We start from the raw sequence: 17,104 nt of genomic DNA, 5'->3' as shown, positions 1-17,104 counted from the left end.
TTTTAATATCATAGGACTTATTTAAAAAAAGTTGAAATTGCTCATTTTGACTAGATAAAGAAATGTAAAACAAGTTGCCACGACTTACTGATCATATGCCTTTTTTTGGGAGGGGGGGGTCTACAGAAGCATTTATTACTTCACCTGACAGCTCATTATAAATCATTATCAATATACACCGAGATTCTCAATGGACTGTTTACTTCCAGAATCCCGTTCTGTTTTCTTGCCAGTGTACAGGAAGCTCCTCGCTGATGGCATCAGTGCCCAAAGAACTCCAGTGAAAGAACAGAACATGAATGCCGTCCATTCACAAAATTCCACTCATTATCCACCACATATTTTGAAAGACTTTTGAACAACATCACTTAAGTTAAGAAAAAAGTTTAAAAAGGGCAAAATATTTTTGGCCAGCTTGCCACACTTTACAGCTGTACCTTGGAAAAGAAAACTCCTGAACTGTGCTAAATCTGACAAAACCTCCAACTAGTGATAATCCTAAAAGATAAAAACGAGTCAAACTAAGTGTTTTGACATTTTCTTTTTGGATCAGAGTTTAGGCTAGTCTTTGCTTTATATATAAACAACAGTCTGTGGTATGTGATCATTCAGAAGGCTAAATAAACGTGCGTGCGTGCGTGTGTGTGTGTGTGCGTGTGTGTGTGTGTGTGTCCTCTAAAACCGCCCAGGAATACATCAATAACCTTTCTTTCTCTCTGTCTTTCTCTCTTCACCTCCCCTTTAGTCTTTGTTTTTCTTTCTGTCTTAATCCATCCAGAAGAGTCTCTAGCTCACAGCAGGAAGAAAGAAAAGAGAAGAAAAGAAAAAGGAAGCAGTCAGGCGAGCATCAATTCACTTAGCAAATTCGCTTTTTCTCCTGTGAGCTTAAAAAAAACCTGATGTCAAGCAGTAAGACACTCATACACACATTCAAAGCTCGGCTGGGGGAATTATCATTTTGAAAACAGAAGTAATTTAATTCAACATCTTTATGCCATCATGAGCTGAGCTTATTTAAATATCAGTCTTGTCTAGTCAGACTTTTGGCTATGAGCATAAAGGCAATCCCTGTGAAATCCCAGTTTTTTCCCCCACTAAGCATGATGCAATGCATTTTAGGATTGCCTTTTTGTAAAGATATAAAGTCATGAGCACCTATGATGAATTTTGGATCTGAGCTCCAGTCCCACTGCTATTTCATACTCGATAGATGGCTGATGTGATAAAGTATTCTCTCAATCCTCATGGGTCACACAGACAAGATGAGCATTGCATTCACTCAAAAGTGTATGTGCTAAAGTAATTACATTCTCTCAAACACACAAACACACATTCACACTTTACTAGTGAAGTGAAAACGAATGCAGGACTAAACAGGTTGCAGAGGGACATACCAACACACACATTCACACACATAACCACACAACAATAGACGTTCGTGAGTGTGTTTATGAGATGTTTTCAGACTGATGATTATGTGTCTGCCCAGGGCAGAGGCGAAACCAAACACACCACATTCCACAGGGAGAGCGAGATGGAGAGAGACACATGACTGTATAAACTGCGTTTAGATTTCTTGCATTAAACAAGTTATTAAGCATGCTGCCTGATCGACATGAATCATTTAAGCAGCACCAGATTTTCAGCATTCTGTTTTGGATGCGATTTAAATGGCTCATTTATATCCTTGTGAGTAAGAACCCGTTACAGGTGGGGCGCTTCTGTCAGACATGCAGTACTTAAGAAGTTAATTAGTGGTGTGCTTAATCACTGACGTCAAGCTGCACGCCAACAACAACAACCACCACCAAATTTAACAAGGATAATCAAAAGGAATAGTTTGAAAACTAAAAAGTGTAATAATTTACTCACCATTATGTCACTGCAAACTCATTTGACATGCATCTTCAGGTCAGTAAATGTGAGAAATTAGATTTTTGAGTGAACTATTCTTTTAATGCTTATTACAAAGCCAAACAATGTGTCAAAATGTTTGTGTTGTGGTTTAAAAAATTAAGCAAATTTGAATCTGATAAAGATTACAGAAAATGAAAGAACATTTGTATGGAAACAATATTTTTAAACATGATTTATATATTACACCATGGACTGTGCCAAAAATAAGCAGACACTTTGATTTCAATATAGACTGCGCAACAATAACAAAACCTTTTCTAACAGTTATTAAAAACTAGCATAACCTCTGAAAAAAATCTTAAAGAGCTTTTTGAAATTGAAATGACAAAGGCTCCAAATATCTAGCATAACACGTTTCTATGTGAATCTTGGATGAACTTCAATGAAACCTGAGCATTTGGACTCGCAGGGTGATACTCACTCTGCATTCAACCATTCAAGGTTAAAGAAGTTTTGTTGAGTTGTTTTTATACAACAATTTAAGAACTGTCCCTGCTACAATTGTGAAATAAGCCTCCATTTAAAAGCAGCACTGTAATTGCCACCAAATCACTAATTGACTAGTTAGTTGGATGACTAGTCAACCCTCATTAAGGATCTTCCTTAATGGTTTTAAACTGTAGAATTTTTGGACTGAAATTTAGGGAAACTTGTGTAAAGACCAGGGATAACCATGATTAAAAATGTCCATAAGCAAGGATTTAAAAATAAACTAAGCCAGTAGTAAGCACAGTGTGAAGAGCCCAAGTATTTAGACATCACACATTCATCGCTGTTTTGCTTCAAAAAGGGTATATCATTCTCTATTATTCCACCCGCTTAGAGCTCTACTGATAGACTTTGAATATAAAGAAAGAGCAAAGATCGAACCAATTTGGAATGAGTCAGAAAAATAAAATTGGGGATCTTAATCTCTGAGTGCTTGGTTAAATGAAAGCCATTCTTTGCCACTGAAAGCCCCAATAAAGACAGAGCGAGTGAGATGAACAGAGACGAATGAGGAGAGATAGATTAAGAGTGAGCGAACGAGAGGACGAAAAGCAAGCCCTGGACCCAACGGACCCTGATGGCAGAGAAGATGGGATCAAGCCTTGCTAAACGAATTAGAAAGCATGAGCGAGAGAGCAACTCATGAAATTTACTCAACTCCCCTAATGATGTTCCTGTCTGACTGAATAATGGAAGCACTTGGGAGAAAGACAACAAGAGAGAATGGACGCAAAAGGAAACAGGAGGTGGGTGACAGGAAGAGTGCTTGTGATATTTATATTCTACAACAATTTAAATAACGTTAGACTATTAGACACAGTTAGACATATGGTAATCATCTAGGTCTTCAGGTTCTTGACAATAGTTGTAAGTAGTCTTAATGAAGGCCGCCCTCAAATTTGCAGTCCCCAACACAATGAATAGAGACTCTACTCATCTAGTAGACTTTACTAAGCCACTCCTTAACACTCCCAGCTGTCCCACCCTCACAACCCTAGTCTGATCTACAACTTCTCCACTTAAATCTAATCACAATAACCCTTTGCTTCAAGATAACAGAAGTTGACCTCTGGCAGGGGACATTACTGAGGCACCCCCATTCATCCAACCCAAAAAAATCAATCAATGTAGCCATGCAGTGTGTCTTCATGGCCTGCTATCAGAGAGTGGACTTACCGAGTTGATGCATGGTAGCTCCTTGTTGAGTAGCCAGGGCAAAGACAGCCTGCCTTCTCCTCTATAGCACGACTGAATCCTTTCCTTTATCTTCTCCTTTATTCTAGTTAATGTGAACAGACAGAGTGCTGACTCTTTTGGGGGTTTGGCCCGGTTCTTCTGGCCTTGGGAGAAGACTGTAAACAATATGTCCTCTTGCTCGGATATGCCCAAAGAGTTTGCAAGTTGCCTTCCGGGTTTGGCCAAGTAGGCGTCCTGGATCAGTCGGTACTCTACGCCATCTTTGGTGCATCCGATTGGGAACTCCACGTAGGAGTAGAACCTTGGATCATCAATACAGAGTCGGACAATCTTAGAGGTGAAAAACTGTTCCCCACTGGCATCAGGAGAAGTAAGTTGGGTATCCAACTGCAAGGTCAAGTAGTACACAAACTGTTCACTGCGAAAGCTGTATATGTAGTAGATGTCAAACGTCGGGAATTTGGACAGCGTATCCGAGGGGATCTTCAGCTGGGAGGAGACAAACTCGTCCTGGTGGACAAAGCTGAACATGTCAGCATCTTCCTCATTGGCCATCAACTTACGGCTCGAAAGAGTTGGAAAGTACTCTGATTTTCCATCGATTGGAGTTCCAATGAAAAGCTTGCTGATTTGACCCTCAGAGATGATGACCCCAGACATGGTTCCCGACTCAATGACGCTGGAGAGGTAGTGTTCCTTACGGTGGTGTGGCTCACCAAGCTTGAAAAGATCATCCAGTCGTAGAAACTGACAGATGCCTTGTGAGGTGCTTCCACAAGCAATGAGTCGGTTTTGGGCATAGTCTATAAGCAGCAGCTTGTTCACATTACTGTTTGGGGCAAGGTCATGGGGGCATATCTGTACATCTGGGGGTGGATAGCATTTCTCGTTGTCCTTTACAGGACCGGTCATATGACTCCTCAACTTGGTCAAGTTGCTAGAAAGCTTGTAGATCCAGTTTACCGCACCAACGTACACATCCCCTGTCTTGTTATGGATGGCTAAATGCGTTAGACCAGAGTCAGGAGGCAAGAAGAACCTAAATGGATCTGGGGAGCCTCCAGAAAGGTGGGGGAATATGCAGATAGACAGCAGCCCAAAGAGCACCACAGTCCTTGGGCTAATAAAGCATTGTGGCCCCTGCTGAGGCCACATATCTGCCCTGGTCCTCGCAAGTGAAGAATATGGTGGTCCACACTTCGTCTTCAATCAGGGACTTTTAGACGAACTCAGTAAACAAGAAAGGGACTCAGCACAGGCTTTATTGATTGAACGGTTCCTTGCCTTCTCACACAATAGTCATCCACTTTAACATCCACCTCAATTCCTCGTCCTGGGCTCCTACAGGGCAAAAAACATTATGAGTGCAAATGGAACATATCCAATTCATTATACATCATTTATCAAAGTCAAACAGTGAGGAAAGAGAGTTAAGACGATATCTTTCATTTTGCCACAAATCATTTAGAATCGTGTGGTCAAATGAGGTGAACCGTGTCAGCTTTTAATTACTTAGACTGATAGCTCTGAGGGTGAAGATGGATTGGAGACACATTGTGTACAAACTCTTCACTAAGCAAGACCACAGCTATAGAGTTAGTCCTGCTTCAATATGGGCATAAGTCATCCATCATCACAAAGCATCTGACAGCAGCTTTGTGTAGATAAAGTATGCAAGTACATAACAGTGCACCTTTAAAAGAGCCCTGAAAACGAGCAAGCCTAAAGTAAGTCTTTAAGGTCTGAAACACTTGAAGTTGTTCTGAACTTTACAAGGGTAGAAGAAAATTATATTGTTCCGTTTCAGAAAATGAAACAGAAAATGATATTGTGCCGTTTCAGTCATCTTGAAATGATTTATATCTCGTCATTTTCAAATTCACAGGTCTGAGAACACAGATTGCACTATAAAGCCAAGAAGAGTGAATTATGAAGATTAATTTATAGCTTTACGCCATGGTTAGGCTTAATGATCCAAAGTGGTGACAATCCAGTAAACTGTGCTAAAAATATGCTAGGACTATACACTAATTATTAATAGTAACTGGGCAATAAGTTAAGACCAGGGTCCCTCAAAAATGCAATAAGATTTGATGAACCCTGGTTTAGACATTGCCGTTTAAAGTCAACAGATCAACAAACCCAGAACTGATATTACAGTAAATAAAAATCTGGACTGGTAACTCAAAAGGGCGGCCTTGAAACCAAGCGGCAACCTTTTATTCTCTCTCGAAACCAACACGGAAGTGACTTAATCTGCTTTTCATCGACTGGCCACTAGATGCTGGCTCCAAAAGGGAGTCAATCCCATAGACCCTCCCCCCCCCCCATGTTAAAATGCCCAACTTTACAGCAGAAAAAAATATGTTTACAGCCTGGTACAAAAACTGTTTTTGGTCTATATAGCTAATTTTGCCCTTCATGTGAGTTGGGTGAATTCTTTTATTAGCCATCTGTTTAAATTATATTAAGCCTTAAAGTTCTGCATAATTAAGGGCGTGGCCACTTGAGTGACCGGTGAATTTCCACTGTTGACACCACCATTGAGCTGGGTGGGTGTGGTTTCAGCAACCAGCTCCACCCACTTTGGGCTTTAAAAATGCTCTTCAGAAAACTACGGATGACATCACAGACACTGCGCCCATGTTTTTATGCAGTCTATGGTTGAAACCTAACCTCAGGTTGCTCCAGAGGAAATATACCTGTAGTTGTTTTGGATAAAATCACCTGATAAAAATTACTACCTACTTCATTGTTAGTAAAAACAGACTGTGATTCTGCTAATGATGGAAAATAAATCCAAACAAACAAATCAGTTCTCCTTCACCATTTGTACTTGGGGAAAAAAATGGGTGCCAGAACCACAAAAAAGGGAAAATCTCAGCAACAGGAGAGAGCCAGAGGCAAGCGAAAACGATTAAAGATAAAGGAAATAAAAAGGGGAGATAGAGCAGAGGGAAAATAGGAAGAATGTTTTCCTTTCTCTCTCTTTTTCTTTGCCCATTTCTTATCTCCATTGCTTTTTTCCTGTTCGGGTGATTGAGGCCCTTCTTATCTGTCCATCATTCCCCAAGGACGAGATGATGGGAAGTGGCATCATTCCATAGAGCTCCAGAAACATGCGTGAAAATGGACCGGAAAAGGGAAAGTATTCCTGTCTATCAGCAGAGGACCAACCGACTAAAACGATTCCATTTCAGCGATAAGCTGTTTTCATATTTTATATAGAAACTTTGAATTGTTGTGTTATTTTTCCATATATGCAAGTATGGTAACCCCTACAAACATTGCCAGTGTGTAACCCATGCCGTGGTATTATTTGCAATACTACAAAAGTACATTAATTTTTTAACCATTCAGTACCATGCCATCACTTTACTATGGTACCGCCACAGTAAGGCAAATCATAAAATTAGGCTATATTTTATGCCTGTTGCATTAACATGTGTAATGTTTGTATGCATGTGCACGAAATAAATGATTAAGGCAGAAACCTGTACGAGATTCTCAAACCACTTTTCTCATGACAGAGTCGACCATATGTAACAAACCAAAGTACACCTATGTGTCCTTCAAGATTTTTTGTGTGTCACATACACGATTATATAAAGTATATATAACCAGCAGTGAAATGCGAGTACTTTGAGTGAAATGGTGTTCTCCAACAGCTACATGGCAATGAAACAGTTAAAACAGTCAACACACAAGTATCTGTAGCGAGTTTAGATACGAGCATTGAAACGAATGAATGTGAAAATATAAATGAAAGAATGTCTCCCTAAACGCCTCAGAAAGTACTGACAACGGAGCAGAATTATCAATCTCATCAAGAGATAAAAAAAAATCTTGTCTAACATCCCTGAAGGCTTTCTTTCATCTTGTGTTCTCATCTTCCACTTTTAGATTTGCCAATTTCTCATGATTACCTGCACTTCAGACGATCAGTAAGTGCTTAAATGACACCAATCAATGAATCCACAGACACTAAATGATTGAAACAGCCGCTGAATATTATATATGTCCATGCAAGCTGCAGTTATCTAAGATGTTATTTAGTTCACGGATCTCCGTCTAGCTCAATATTGTCACTGGCATCAGATACTACTTCTGTCAAACGAGCCCCTCACACACTTCCTAAAACCACAGACAGACTACTGTGCAAACACATTACAGTCATACAACCTTTATTTACTGACACATCTACCACAAGCTTTAGTTATTTATAAGCATTCAATAACTTATACATAAACACTTTTTAGAACTTTTTATTCAATTATTATTTAAAACAACCACAGCATCAAGGAAATGCAATACAATGCAAAAACCTGTAATGGTCCTAAAAACATTCTTTATTATCTTGAAGCAAAAAATGCTTCGGGCAAGAAACGTTCCTGACAGGTTTTGTGAGATTCATCCTTAGAAACCGCCACACACCAACGAAACAAGTGCTGGAGTATATTTCAGCATAAGGAACATGAGACACAGTTAATATGGAAGTCAATTCATTCTCTATTTTTCCCAGAGCTGCCCGAGGACACGTTACTCTGCGAGTCGTCTCACAGCTCCTCTGCTTCAGAAAACAGCATAAATTCACGTCCACACACTGGGGACAGACCTCTAAACCCGTCTCCTCAGATAATGGCGAGTGGTGGCAGGCGGCCGGCTGATTTATTACTTGTGGCATATCAATTACAGTACCCGCCTCTCAGATGGAGCGCAAATACACACACAGAATACACTCCCAAACAGGAGTGGATTAAAACGCACACACAAAAGCAATATACTCCTATGACCCAGTATCCTCAGTTGGGAAAAAACACAGAAACTGTATGACAAACTATGGCATATACTTTTTTAAAAAGAAAGTACAATAAGCATTATGTGCACAATATGCCTACTCAAATGATGTGCTGTTATATTTGAAAAAATCTGAATTACAGATAATCAATCCCACAATGCAATGTGCTCAAGACTTTCCACACTGTAAAAATGCTTTTGAGTATATTTCACCTGAAAATACGATTTCAGTTTTTCTACATAATTTCACATTACATGCAATGCTTTCTTTGCTGGTTGCTTGTGAAATGTACTTTCTATTTCTGAGCGAAAACGGTTTAACGTTTATAGCTACAGCAATATTGACTAATTTTTAAATGCCTAAAGACACTTTTACACAAGGTTTATTCAAAGATAAGCTTATTTGAACTGGAAGGCACTTTCTGATTTAAATTTGAATCGCTTCAATTATATAATATTCGGGCAATGTTTCACTTTTAACGTCTTATATACTGACACTTCTGATATTTGAACTGAACTTTTAAACTGGACAGGAAGGAAAACATGAGTGCACAGGAAGTGGCCCAGTCAGCGATGGCACAGTCATTTCACAGCTCATTATCCCACTAATTAAACAGTCAATAAGCTGCGGACAAACGAACCGCATGCAAAACTGAACTCACGTGTTTATCCAGCAGTAAAGATACGTCACTGAAGAAACAGTGTTCTGTGTTTGGAGGGGGGTGAATATATCCATGCACATCCAACATTTATTATCTGTATGCATAACATTTACACAATAATACCCCAAGGTACTACACTAAAACAAATCAAAAATTAATTTCTTCAAACAATGAACGTAGATTTAGAATCTAAAAGCATGTGACACTGTTTTACTGTAGTATTACATGTAGTGACCAGTATTTAGTCAGAAACTGAAGTAAGGTGGGGGGCTAAACAGATGTTGTTTACACTTCCCCCATCGTTTAACCCTCTTTACACAGCATGGAGGAGTTAAACCCCCATCACACAACCTCATCGCCAGCCCTGCCCCTGCATGCAGCTTTGAGCTTCCTGAAACCTGTCCAGTTCACTGCACTCATGACATCTACCACACATTTACAATAAAAATCACAATTCATATCCGACCATTATATGAGCCCATTATCTGATCTAACAATATTTGAATGAGACAGAAACCACCAGCAACCAGTCAGAACACCCTGGCAACATTTTGTGATTGCATGTAAAAATGTAATGCAAGTAGGTAAAAAATGTTAGCCTGAATGCACTAAGTTGCTTTGGATAAAATCGTCTGCTAAATGCATAAATAAAGTAAAAATGAATGTAAGGATTAAAAAAACAAAAAGTATTTAGAAAGTTATAAGCCACAACATTACACTCTGCACAGACTCTGCGAAGGAAACAGCCAAAAAATAAATTCATTTGAAAATCTAAGAAAAAGACAAAACTGAATTTAAAGGCTTTAATTAGTGAAAGAACTACAATCCCATGATGCACTGTGAAATGACAATGATATTAAAATGAATAGAATTTTTTTTTTTTTTTTACATATTTTATCAGTTTTCTTTTAATATATTTATACATAACATTATGTTGCAACTGCAAAATATATATGGATACACAAAAACAGAAGAAACACTTTTTAGAACTTTTTATTCAATTATTATTTAAAACAACCACAGCATCAAGGAAATGCAATACAATGCAAAAACCTGTAATGGTCCTAAAAACATTCTTTATTATCTTGAAGCAAAAAATGCTTCGGGCAAGAAACGTTCCTGACAGGTTTTGTGAGATTCATCCTTAGAAACCGCCACACACCAACGAAACAAGTGCTGGAGTATATTTCAGCATAAGGAACATGAGACACAGTTAATATGGAAGTCAATTCATTCTCTATTTTTCCCAGAGCTGCCCGAGGACACGTTACTCTGCGAGTCGTCTCACAGCTCCTCTGCTTCAGAAAACAGCATAAATTCACGTCCACACACTGGGGACAGACCTCTAAACCCGTCTCCTCAGATAATGGCGAGTGGTGGCAGGCGGCCGGCTGATTTATTACTTGTGGCATATCAATTACAGTACCCGCCTCTCAGATGGAGCGCATCTCCACTAATTAAACAGTCAATAAGCTGCGGACAAACGAACCGCATGCAAAACTGAACTCACGTGTTTATCCAGCAGTAAAGATACGTCACTGAAGAAACAGTGTTCTGTGTTTGGAGGGGGGTGAATATATCCATGCACATCCAACATTTATTATCTGTATGCATAACATTTACACAATAATACCCCAAGGTACTACACTAAAACAAATCAAAAATTAATTTCTTCAAATTTGAGAGCATATGACTCATTATGTCATTAGCAGTGATTCATGGTAGTGGAAAGCGCTTAAGTATTTATATTATTAATATAAAGTATATTAAGTATGACCTTCAACCTCTGCCTGTTTTGCTCAACAGACATGATGCTATGAAAGCGTGTCTGTTGAACATCCCTCAGCCTTTATTTAATATTTGGACTTCATGCCAGTCCTTCACAGCAGAGTGATTCGTCTAGGAGTGTGAATTGAAAGCATTTAGAGATGTGCTCTCATTAAAATCATCCAACTGGAGACCATGAAGGAGAAAACCTGAACGTTTTGTCTCAAGTTACTTCAAAACAGACCAGGATGACCAAACCCCTTCCATTACATCACCTAGCTATTGGGATTACGAGACCATTACCCAGAATCCCCTGCACCGACGACTTGTGAGGGTTCAGCCAGTTAACATTCCAGAGGAAACGAGAAGGACCGAAGAAAACGAGTGAAGCAGCGACATGTCTGTCTTTTAGGTTTCCTACTCTGCCACAACACACGGTCAGTGAAGCATAAGATACAGTACAGTACAGATAAAACACGAGATAAAACTGTGCACGTTCTTTAAATCAAACAGTGTCATCACCTTCCACAACAGCAGAATGAGACTGACGTGTGATCTGAGAGGAGACGCACATCTGAGCAGTCGATCTCACAGTCATTACATGATTTTAATAACACACGCATGAACATTTGCATGCATGAATATTCATGACACACAGAGGGAATGAACGACAAACTAGTAAAACAGGCTCAATGCTGCATTCGTTCACCTGTCTATCGGCATTATTACATCACATCCACTGCCATGTTTTGCAATGAGTTATTAGGGTGCTCTTTAAATTCCAGTCACATGGTGTTATGCAAATCAAGTGAATTTCAGAAGCGGATGGATTGTTTTTTTCCGGTGCAGTAGTGCATTACATGTACTCTCTAAATGAAATCAGATGCATGATGAACAGGTGAAAAACCTCTGCAATCTGCGTGTGCAATGCCTAATCTACTAGAAAACAAGCGTATAACTATACTTCAAATCAATATAACTATAAAAAAGAATGATGCATAGTGCTCTAGTTTACACTTTGCTGCAGTATTAGCTTACAAAGCCTTAAAGGAAGTCATAAATAAATAACTGTGATTCCTAGTTTAATGCTACTAAATGATTTACTGTATGTGTTTTAAGCATTCAATTTAATTTTAAAGGCAAACTTAAAATTAATAACATGTTATATATTTTTTTATATTTTATTGAATATATATTTTAATTATTTAAAATTTCACAAAAAAAATGTCAGTATATAATACATTTTAACTATACTATTAATACTATGTAACTTAAAAAAAGAATAATACAGTGCTCAAGTTTATACTTTACTGCTATTATTAGTTTACAAAGCCTTAAAAAGAAGTCATAATTGTGATTTCAAGTTTAATTTGATTAAATTACTTACGGTGTATGCATTTTAAATGCACACTGAAATTGAAAAAAAAAAGTTAAATTGTTCTTTTTGTATTTGTAATATTTTATTTATATTGTATATAAAATATTGTATTTATATAAAAATGTAATACACACACACACGTTCATTTATTTCCTATTTTGTTTCCAGTCTCTCTTTTGGTTTCGTATCTTGTGTATTAGTGGTCTTTAAAACAGTCAAAGAGTGAAATTCTCCATCCCATTTATTTTCTGGCCACCTCCACTCTCGTTTTGTGACCTTTACAGATAGATAATTCTATTCTGCGTCTAATTTTCGTGCATGGGTGTGTGTGTGTGTGTGTGTGTGCTGACACTGTGAGCTAATGAATGAGTGTGTGAGCACACTTTCTCTCTGTTTAGCATTCTCATTATCAGAAAGGCTACATTTGCATCTTAAACACAAATTAAACTGTTGCAAATTGAATTGCAGATTTGCGCCATTGCACACAGCAAGAGAGCGAGAGAGCGAGAGAAAGAGAAAAAGAGAGAGAGAGATGGTGAATGTGTGTTCTGTATAAAACAGGTGCTGATTGCAACTTCAGGGAAAGGTGATGTCACAATCAGGCGCTTACTGACTTTGAGGAAAATGAAGTTTGAGAAGTTTACAAGATATTAAACTGCTGTTATTATGAACACACAGTTCCTCACAGTTCTCTTGAAGAACATGCTCTAAACGTGTATGAAAATGCACTGCAGCATTAAAGGGATAGTTCACCCGAAAAATGATCATCATTCACTCACCCTCAAGTTGTTTCAAACCTGTATGAGTTTCTTTCTTCTGCTGAATGCAGAAGAAGATATTTTTAAGAATGTTTGTAACCAAATAGTTGCTGGCAGCCATTGACTTCCATAGACAGCATGGCCATGAGAACGAGTGTGTGTGCCACAGATCCATGAGGTTTCAAACAAACTTCAAACCACAGCACTGAGAAACAAAAGTAGCATCTGTCATAATAACCTAACCAGTGAAGAAACCTCTAACAGTGACTCAACCGGACAGACCAGCTCGACTTCACCGCTAAAACACACACACACACTTTCACCTTGAGAGTTTGAGCGGTTTTTATTTGCATGCATCACATCAGTGTGTGGTTCTAACCTCTCAGTTCTCAATATTTACATAAGATACAGGTAACATGTGCAAACACACAGGGCTCGGGGATATACTGAAGATATGAGAGATTTAATCGTGAGGACTGTGTTTTTTCAAACCACAGGCCATGCAAAAAAAAAAAAGTTAACTATGCATAACCTAACAAAATCTCACTAACTACATTAAAGCGATTTCAGGAAACAGTATTTTTCCCCATTATATACAACTATCAAAAATATATAATTTATCATTTGGAAAAAACTTTATTTTCTTGTACAAAAACATAGTGAGTAATGACATAAAAGGTGTCATTATTAAACTTTATTATTCAGCAAGGATGCAGAAGTGACAGTAAAGACGTTTATAATGTTACAAAAGATTTCTATTTCTAATAAATGCTGTTCTTTTGAACTTTCTATTCATCAAAGAATCCTGAAATATAAAATGCATCGCGATTTTCACAAAACTGTTGTGCAGCGCAACTGTTTTCAACACTGATAATAATCAGAAACGTTTCTTGAGCAGCAAATCAGCGTATTAGAATGATTTCTGAAGATCATCTCCAAGATAATAACTTGATGCTACATGCTGATTTAGGCAGTAAAACATACTCTGTGCAGTATATAGTAATCTTATAACCACTACTGACAAGAGCTCGACTTCAGTTCAATAAATGTCTTAACTAGTCTCCAAAACACACTGTATTTGTCTACATCAGACACATCAACTCTGATCTCACCGAGATGACAATCAAATAAATGCTCTAATGCTACGAAACAAGCTCACCTCAGATATGACATCACATACAAACACAACACGAAATGACATTCAGCTCATTTAACCTCCTTAATCTGATGTATTTTCAGCAAGAAATAACAGAGCCAGACTTGATTTCTTTCATCCATCAGAATTTGATTGGATCATGCATATAATATTTTTGTTTACCACGATTCTCCACTTGATTGTGCATTTCAGAATGTCTTTTGAGGATTTGGAGCTTTTCCTCTCTGCTGTACTGATATTATTCAATCAGATGCATTTATGCTGTAGTTTCCTCTAGAAGCACAGACAGACGGAAAGCGTCCCGGCATGACTTGTGTGCAGGACATTCTCGGTGTCTCCTGCAATCATCTGTGTGACGCCAGCGCAATCAAGACGCTGATTTCTCATCGAAACCTCCAGCGGTGAAATCAAGCCGGTTGTGGTGTGATTGACTGCACCCTGCGATTATAAAAAAACTCATGAAACCAATACAAAGAAACTGCATTAGCACAACCTGGGGAAAACGAGATGTGCAGCTATATAAGCACTGCAAAAGAGTCTTTGCACATTTAACCCCATAAAACCTGCTGCATCATATTTGGTATGCAAACGTCTTAATGACCGACATGTTCAAAGGTTTGCAGAAAAACCTGTTGCATGCAATCTACTCCATGCCTTGTGTTATCAGAGTAAGAATAACTGATATAATAGCAAGATTTTCATATAAATGCTTACCGGACTGAAGCAGTTTAGTTTTACTTGATTATCCAGACAAAAATCAGTGTGTCTCAAACAAGATCATCAGGCGTTTGAGGAAAGTTTATTTGTTCATCTCTCAATCATTGCATTGCATTATATTTTTTGACCAAATTAAGCATTTAATATCATCTAACAAAGACGTAGTTTATGTGAGTATCTGCTGTACTGTTATAAAGATCTCATTGCTTTACATTAAAAGCATCAGAATTGCATCACTTTTTCTCCATATAAATATCGGCATCTGCACCAAATTGCAACTTGAGTCTCTGAATAATACCAAGGTGTGTTTTCCTCCATATTCTCACTATATTAAAAACAAAGAGATCAACTGAAAACGGAGTTTCACTCTTGAACAACATCTTGACTTGTGCACATCATCTTTAAACATTATTCGGACTACTACGAAACTGATGAATCGATAATAAGCTGCTCTGACTCTATGGAAACGCCCACCAGAATGGCAGCTGGAGAAGTTTCCCATGCAGCTCTCCACATGGCCGTGTTTCTGTGGGTGTGTTTGTGTGTTTGTAGAGCAGCCGCCAATGACTGACAGATCTGGCCTGCTTCTTTGTTTCCGTCTGTCTGGCACGACCCGTTCATCCACTCGCCGAGCCAAGCGCCCCGGGACAATCAAACCAAACCGAGCCAAACGCCAGCCAGAAACCCGTCCAATGAGAGCCGAAGGGCGCGAGAGGGAGTAACCAGGCGGACAATCCCACATCAGATTATCCAACCAGGTGTACGACATTCCCCGGCCGTAAGAAACGCTCGAGGACCAGAGTGAGAGAAAACAACAAGGTGGAAAAACTTCCTGAATCTCTCATTCACTAAATCACATTCTTTATGTGTGATATACTGAATGAAATGTGATGACTCAGTGATTGGGAGAGCACACAACTCAACCGTGACCAAATCAAATTCCACTGTAATGCTCTATTTCTACAACACACACTTCACGAGAGCGCTACCGTCATGACCTGCGTGTCTAGAGCAGTTTGAAAAGTGTTTTATATACACATTATAAAAATGTAATTACATCAACTCTCCCATGTAATAAATCCACTAATGTTTCTTCTTTTAATAGGCTAGATGTTTCTAGTATTATTGTGTATGATTCAGTGCATTTCACCCTAAAGATAGGAAAGTCTGTCGTCATAATCCTTTTTTGTTGTTGTTGTTTCAATTGTATTTACTTCCTGCACTCCTGAATCAACTTTTCTTCTGACATAACCAAGGTTGTGTGGATGGGAAACATTTACGCTATTAATATCACAGCCTTTTACTAACCCAATGAAATCCTAAAGGATGTTTTCAATCACAATAAAGGTGGGATGTAAAATCTTACACAACACACGTGTCCTCCATGTCTATATAGTCCATGATTAAAGTCTTTAAAATAAAACTTCTCCCAACTGTTTAAACCAAAACTGTGCATCTAAAAACGGATTTGTATTTCAAATGCGATGAGCAACTATGCACCAACATCCCACTTCTTACAAAAACCATAATAACCGATACATTTCCATGAACTTCTGACAAGATGAACAGCCTCTCATACAGCTAAACGGGTTTAGCCCAAATTAACACTGTTGTTGTTGTTCGACCGCCGCGTTCATTTGCATCAGTGGCTCCCGTGGGATTAACATTTGACCCCGAGAGAGAAACACCGCTGCATTTCCCTCGCAGGAAACAGTGCTCCGCTGCCTCATTACCAGTGACTCTCTGGGCCTTTAGAAAACACAAAACAGCAAAGACAAAGAGTAAGAGCGAGAGAATGAGAGGCAGGGAGATGGATGAATGCAGGGCTGTTGAAGGGGTCAGGGGCGGCGTGTTCATGTGGGTGACACCGCATTCCTGATGGACACTCACACATCGCTGAGCAGTGCCATGGAAACACACTGTGGCATGATGGTATGTGTGATGTAGATATGTGTAAACCTGTGGAGAGCACAGTTTAATGCATGATATATATTGGGCAAAAATGGTAAAAATCCAAGAGCATGCATAAAAAAAAACAAATAAATAAATAATAAATAAATAAAGATTAGAAAAGGTGGTTTGGGTTTTTCCCAAAAAACATTTAGAGAACAGTTCTTAAAAGGACAAAAGATTAACAATTAAGAACCTTTTAAAACTATATAGACCCTTTTGTGGAATATAAAGTTTCCACAGAAGTAAAAAGAACCAATGAAGTCAATAAAACCTTTCTTTTTACGAGGGTAACTTTAAAATGGACCACAAGTGA

At 38.5% G+C, this 17,104-nt stretch overlaps 1 protein-coding gene across 1 annotated transcript in view; it reads right to left on the bottom strand.

Moving 5' to 3' along the window:
- Positions 1–17,104, bottom strand: part of LOC132152209 (plexin-A1-like) — a 107,393-nt gene that overhangs the window by 82,359 nt on the left and 7,930 nt on the right. Inside the window, exon 2 of the mRNA XM_059561004.1 lies at positions 3,583–4,944. Within this exon, the coding sequence (XP_059416987.1) occupies positions 3,583–4,758 (1,176 nt within the window). The 5' untranslated portion in view covers positions 4,759–4,944. The remainder of the gene's footprint in view (positions 1–3,582; positions 4,945–17,104) is intronic.

Source organism: Carassius carassius, chromosome 10, assembly GCF_963082965.1.
Source record: "Carassius carassius chromosome 10, fCarCar2.1, whole genome shotgun sequence".
NCBI lineage: Eukaryota > Metazoa > Chordata > Actinopteri > Cypriniformes > Cyprinidae > Carassius > Carassius carassius.
The sequence above is the reverse complement of the archived record's forward strand: the minus strand, read 5'-3'. Positions and strand labels throughout refer to the sequence as shown.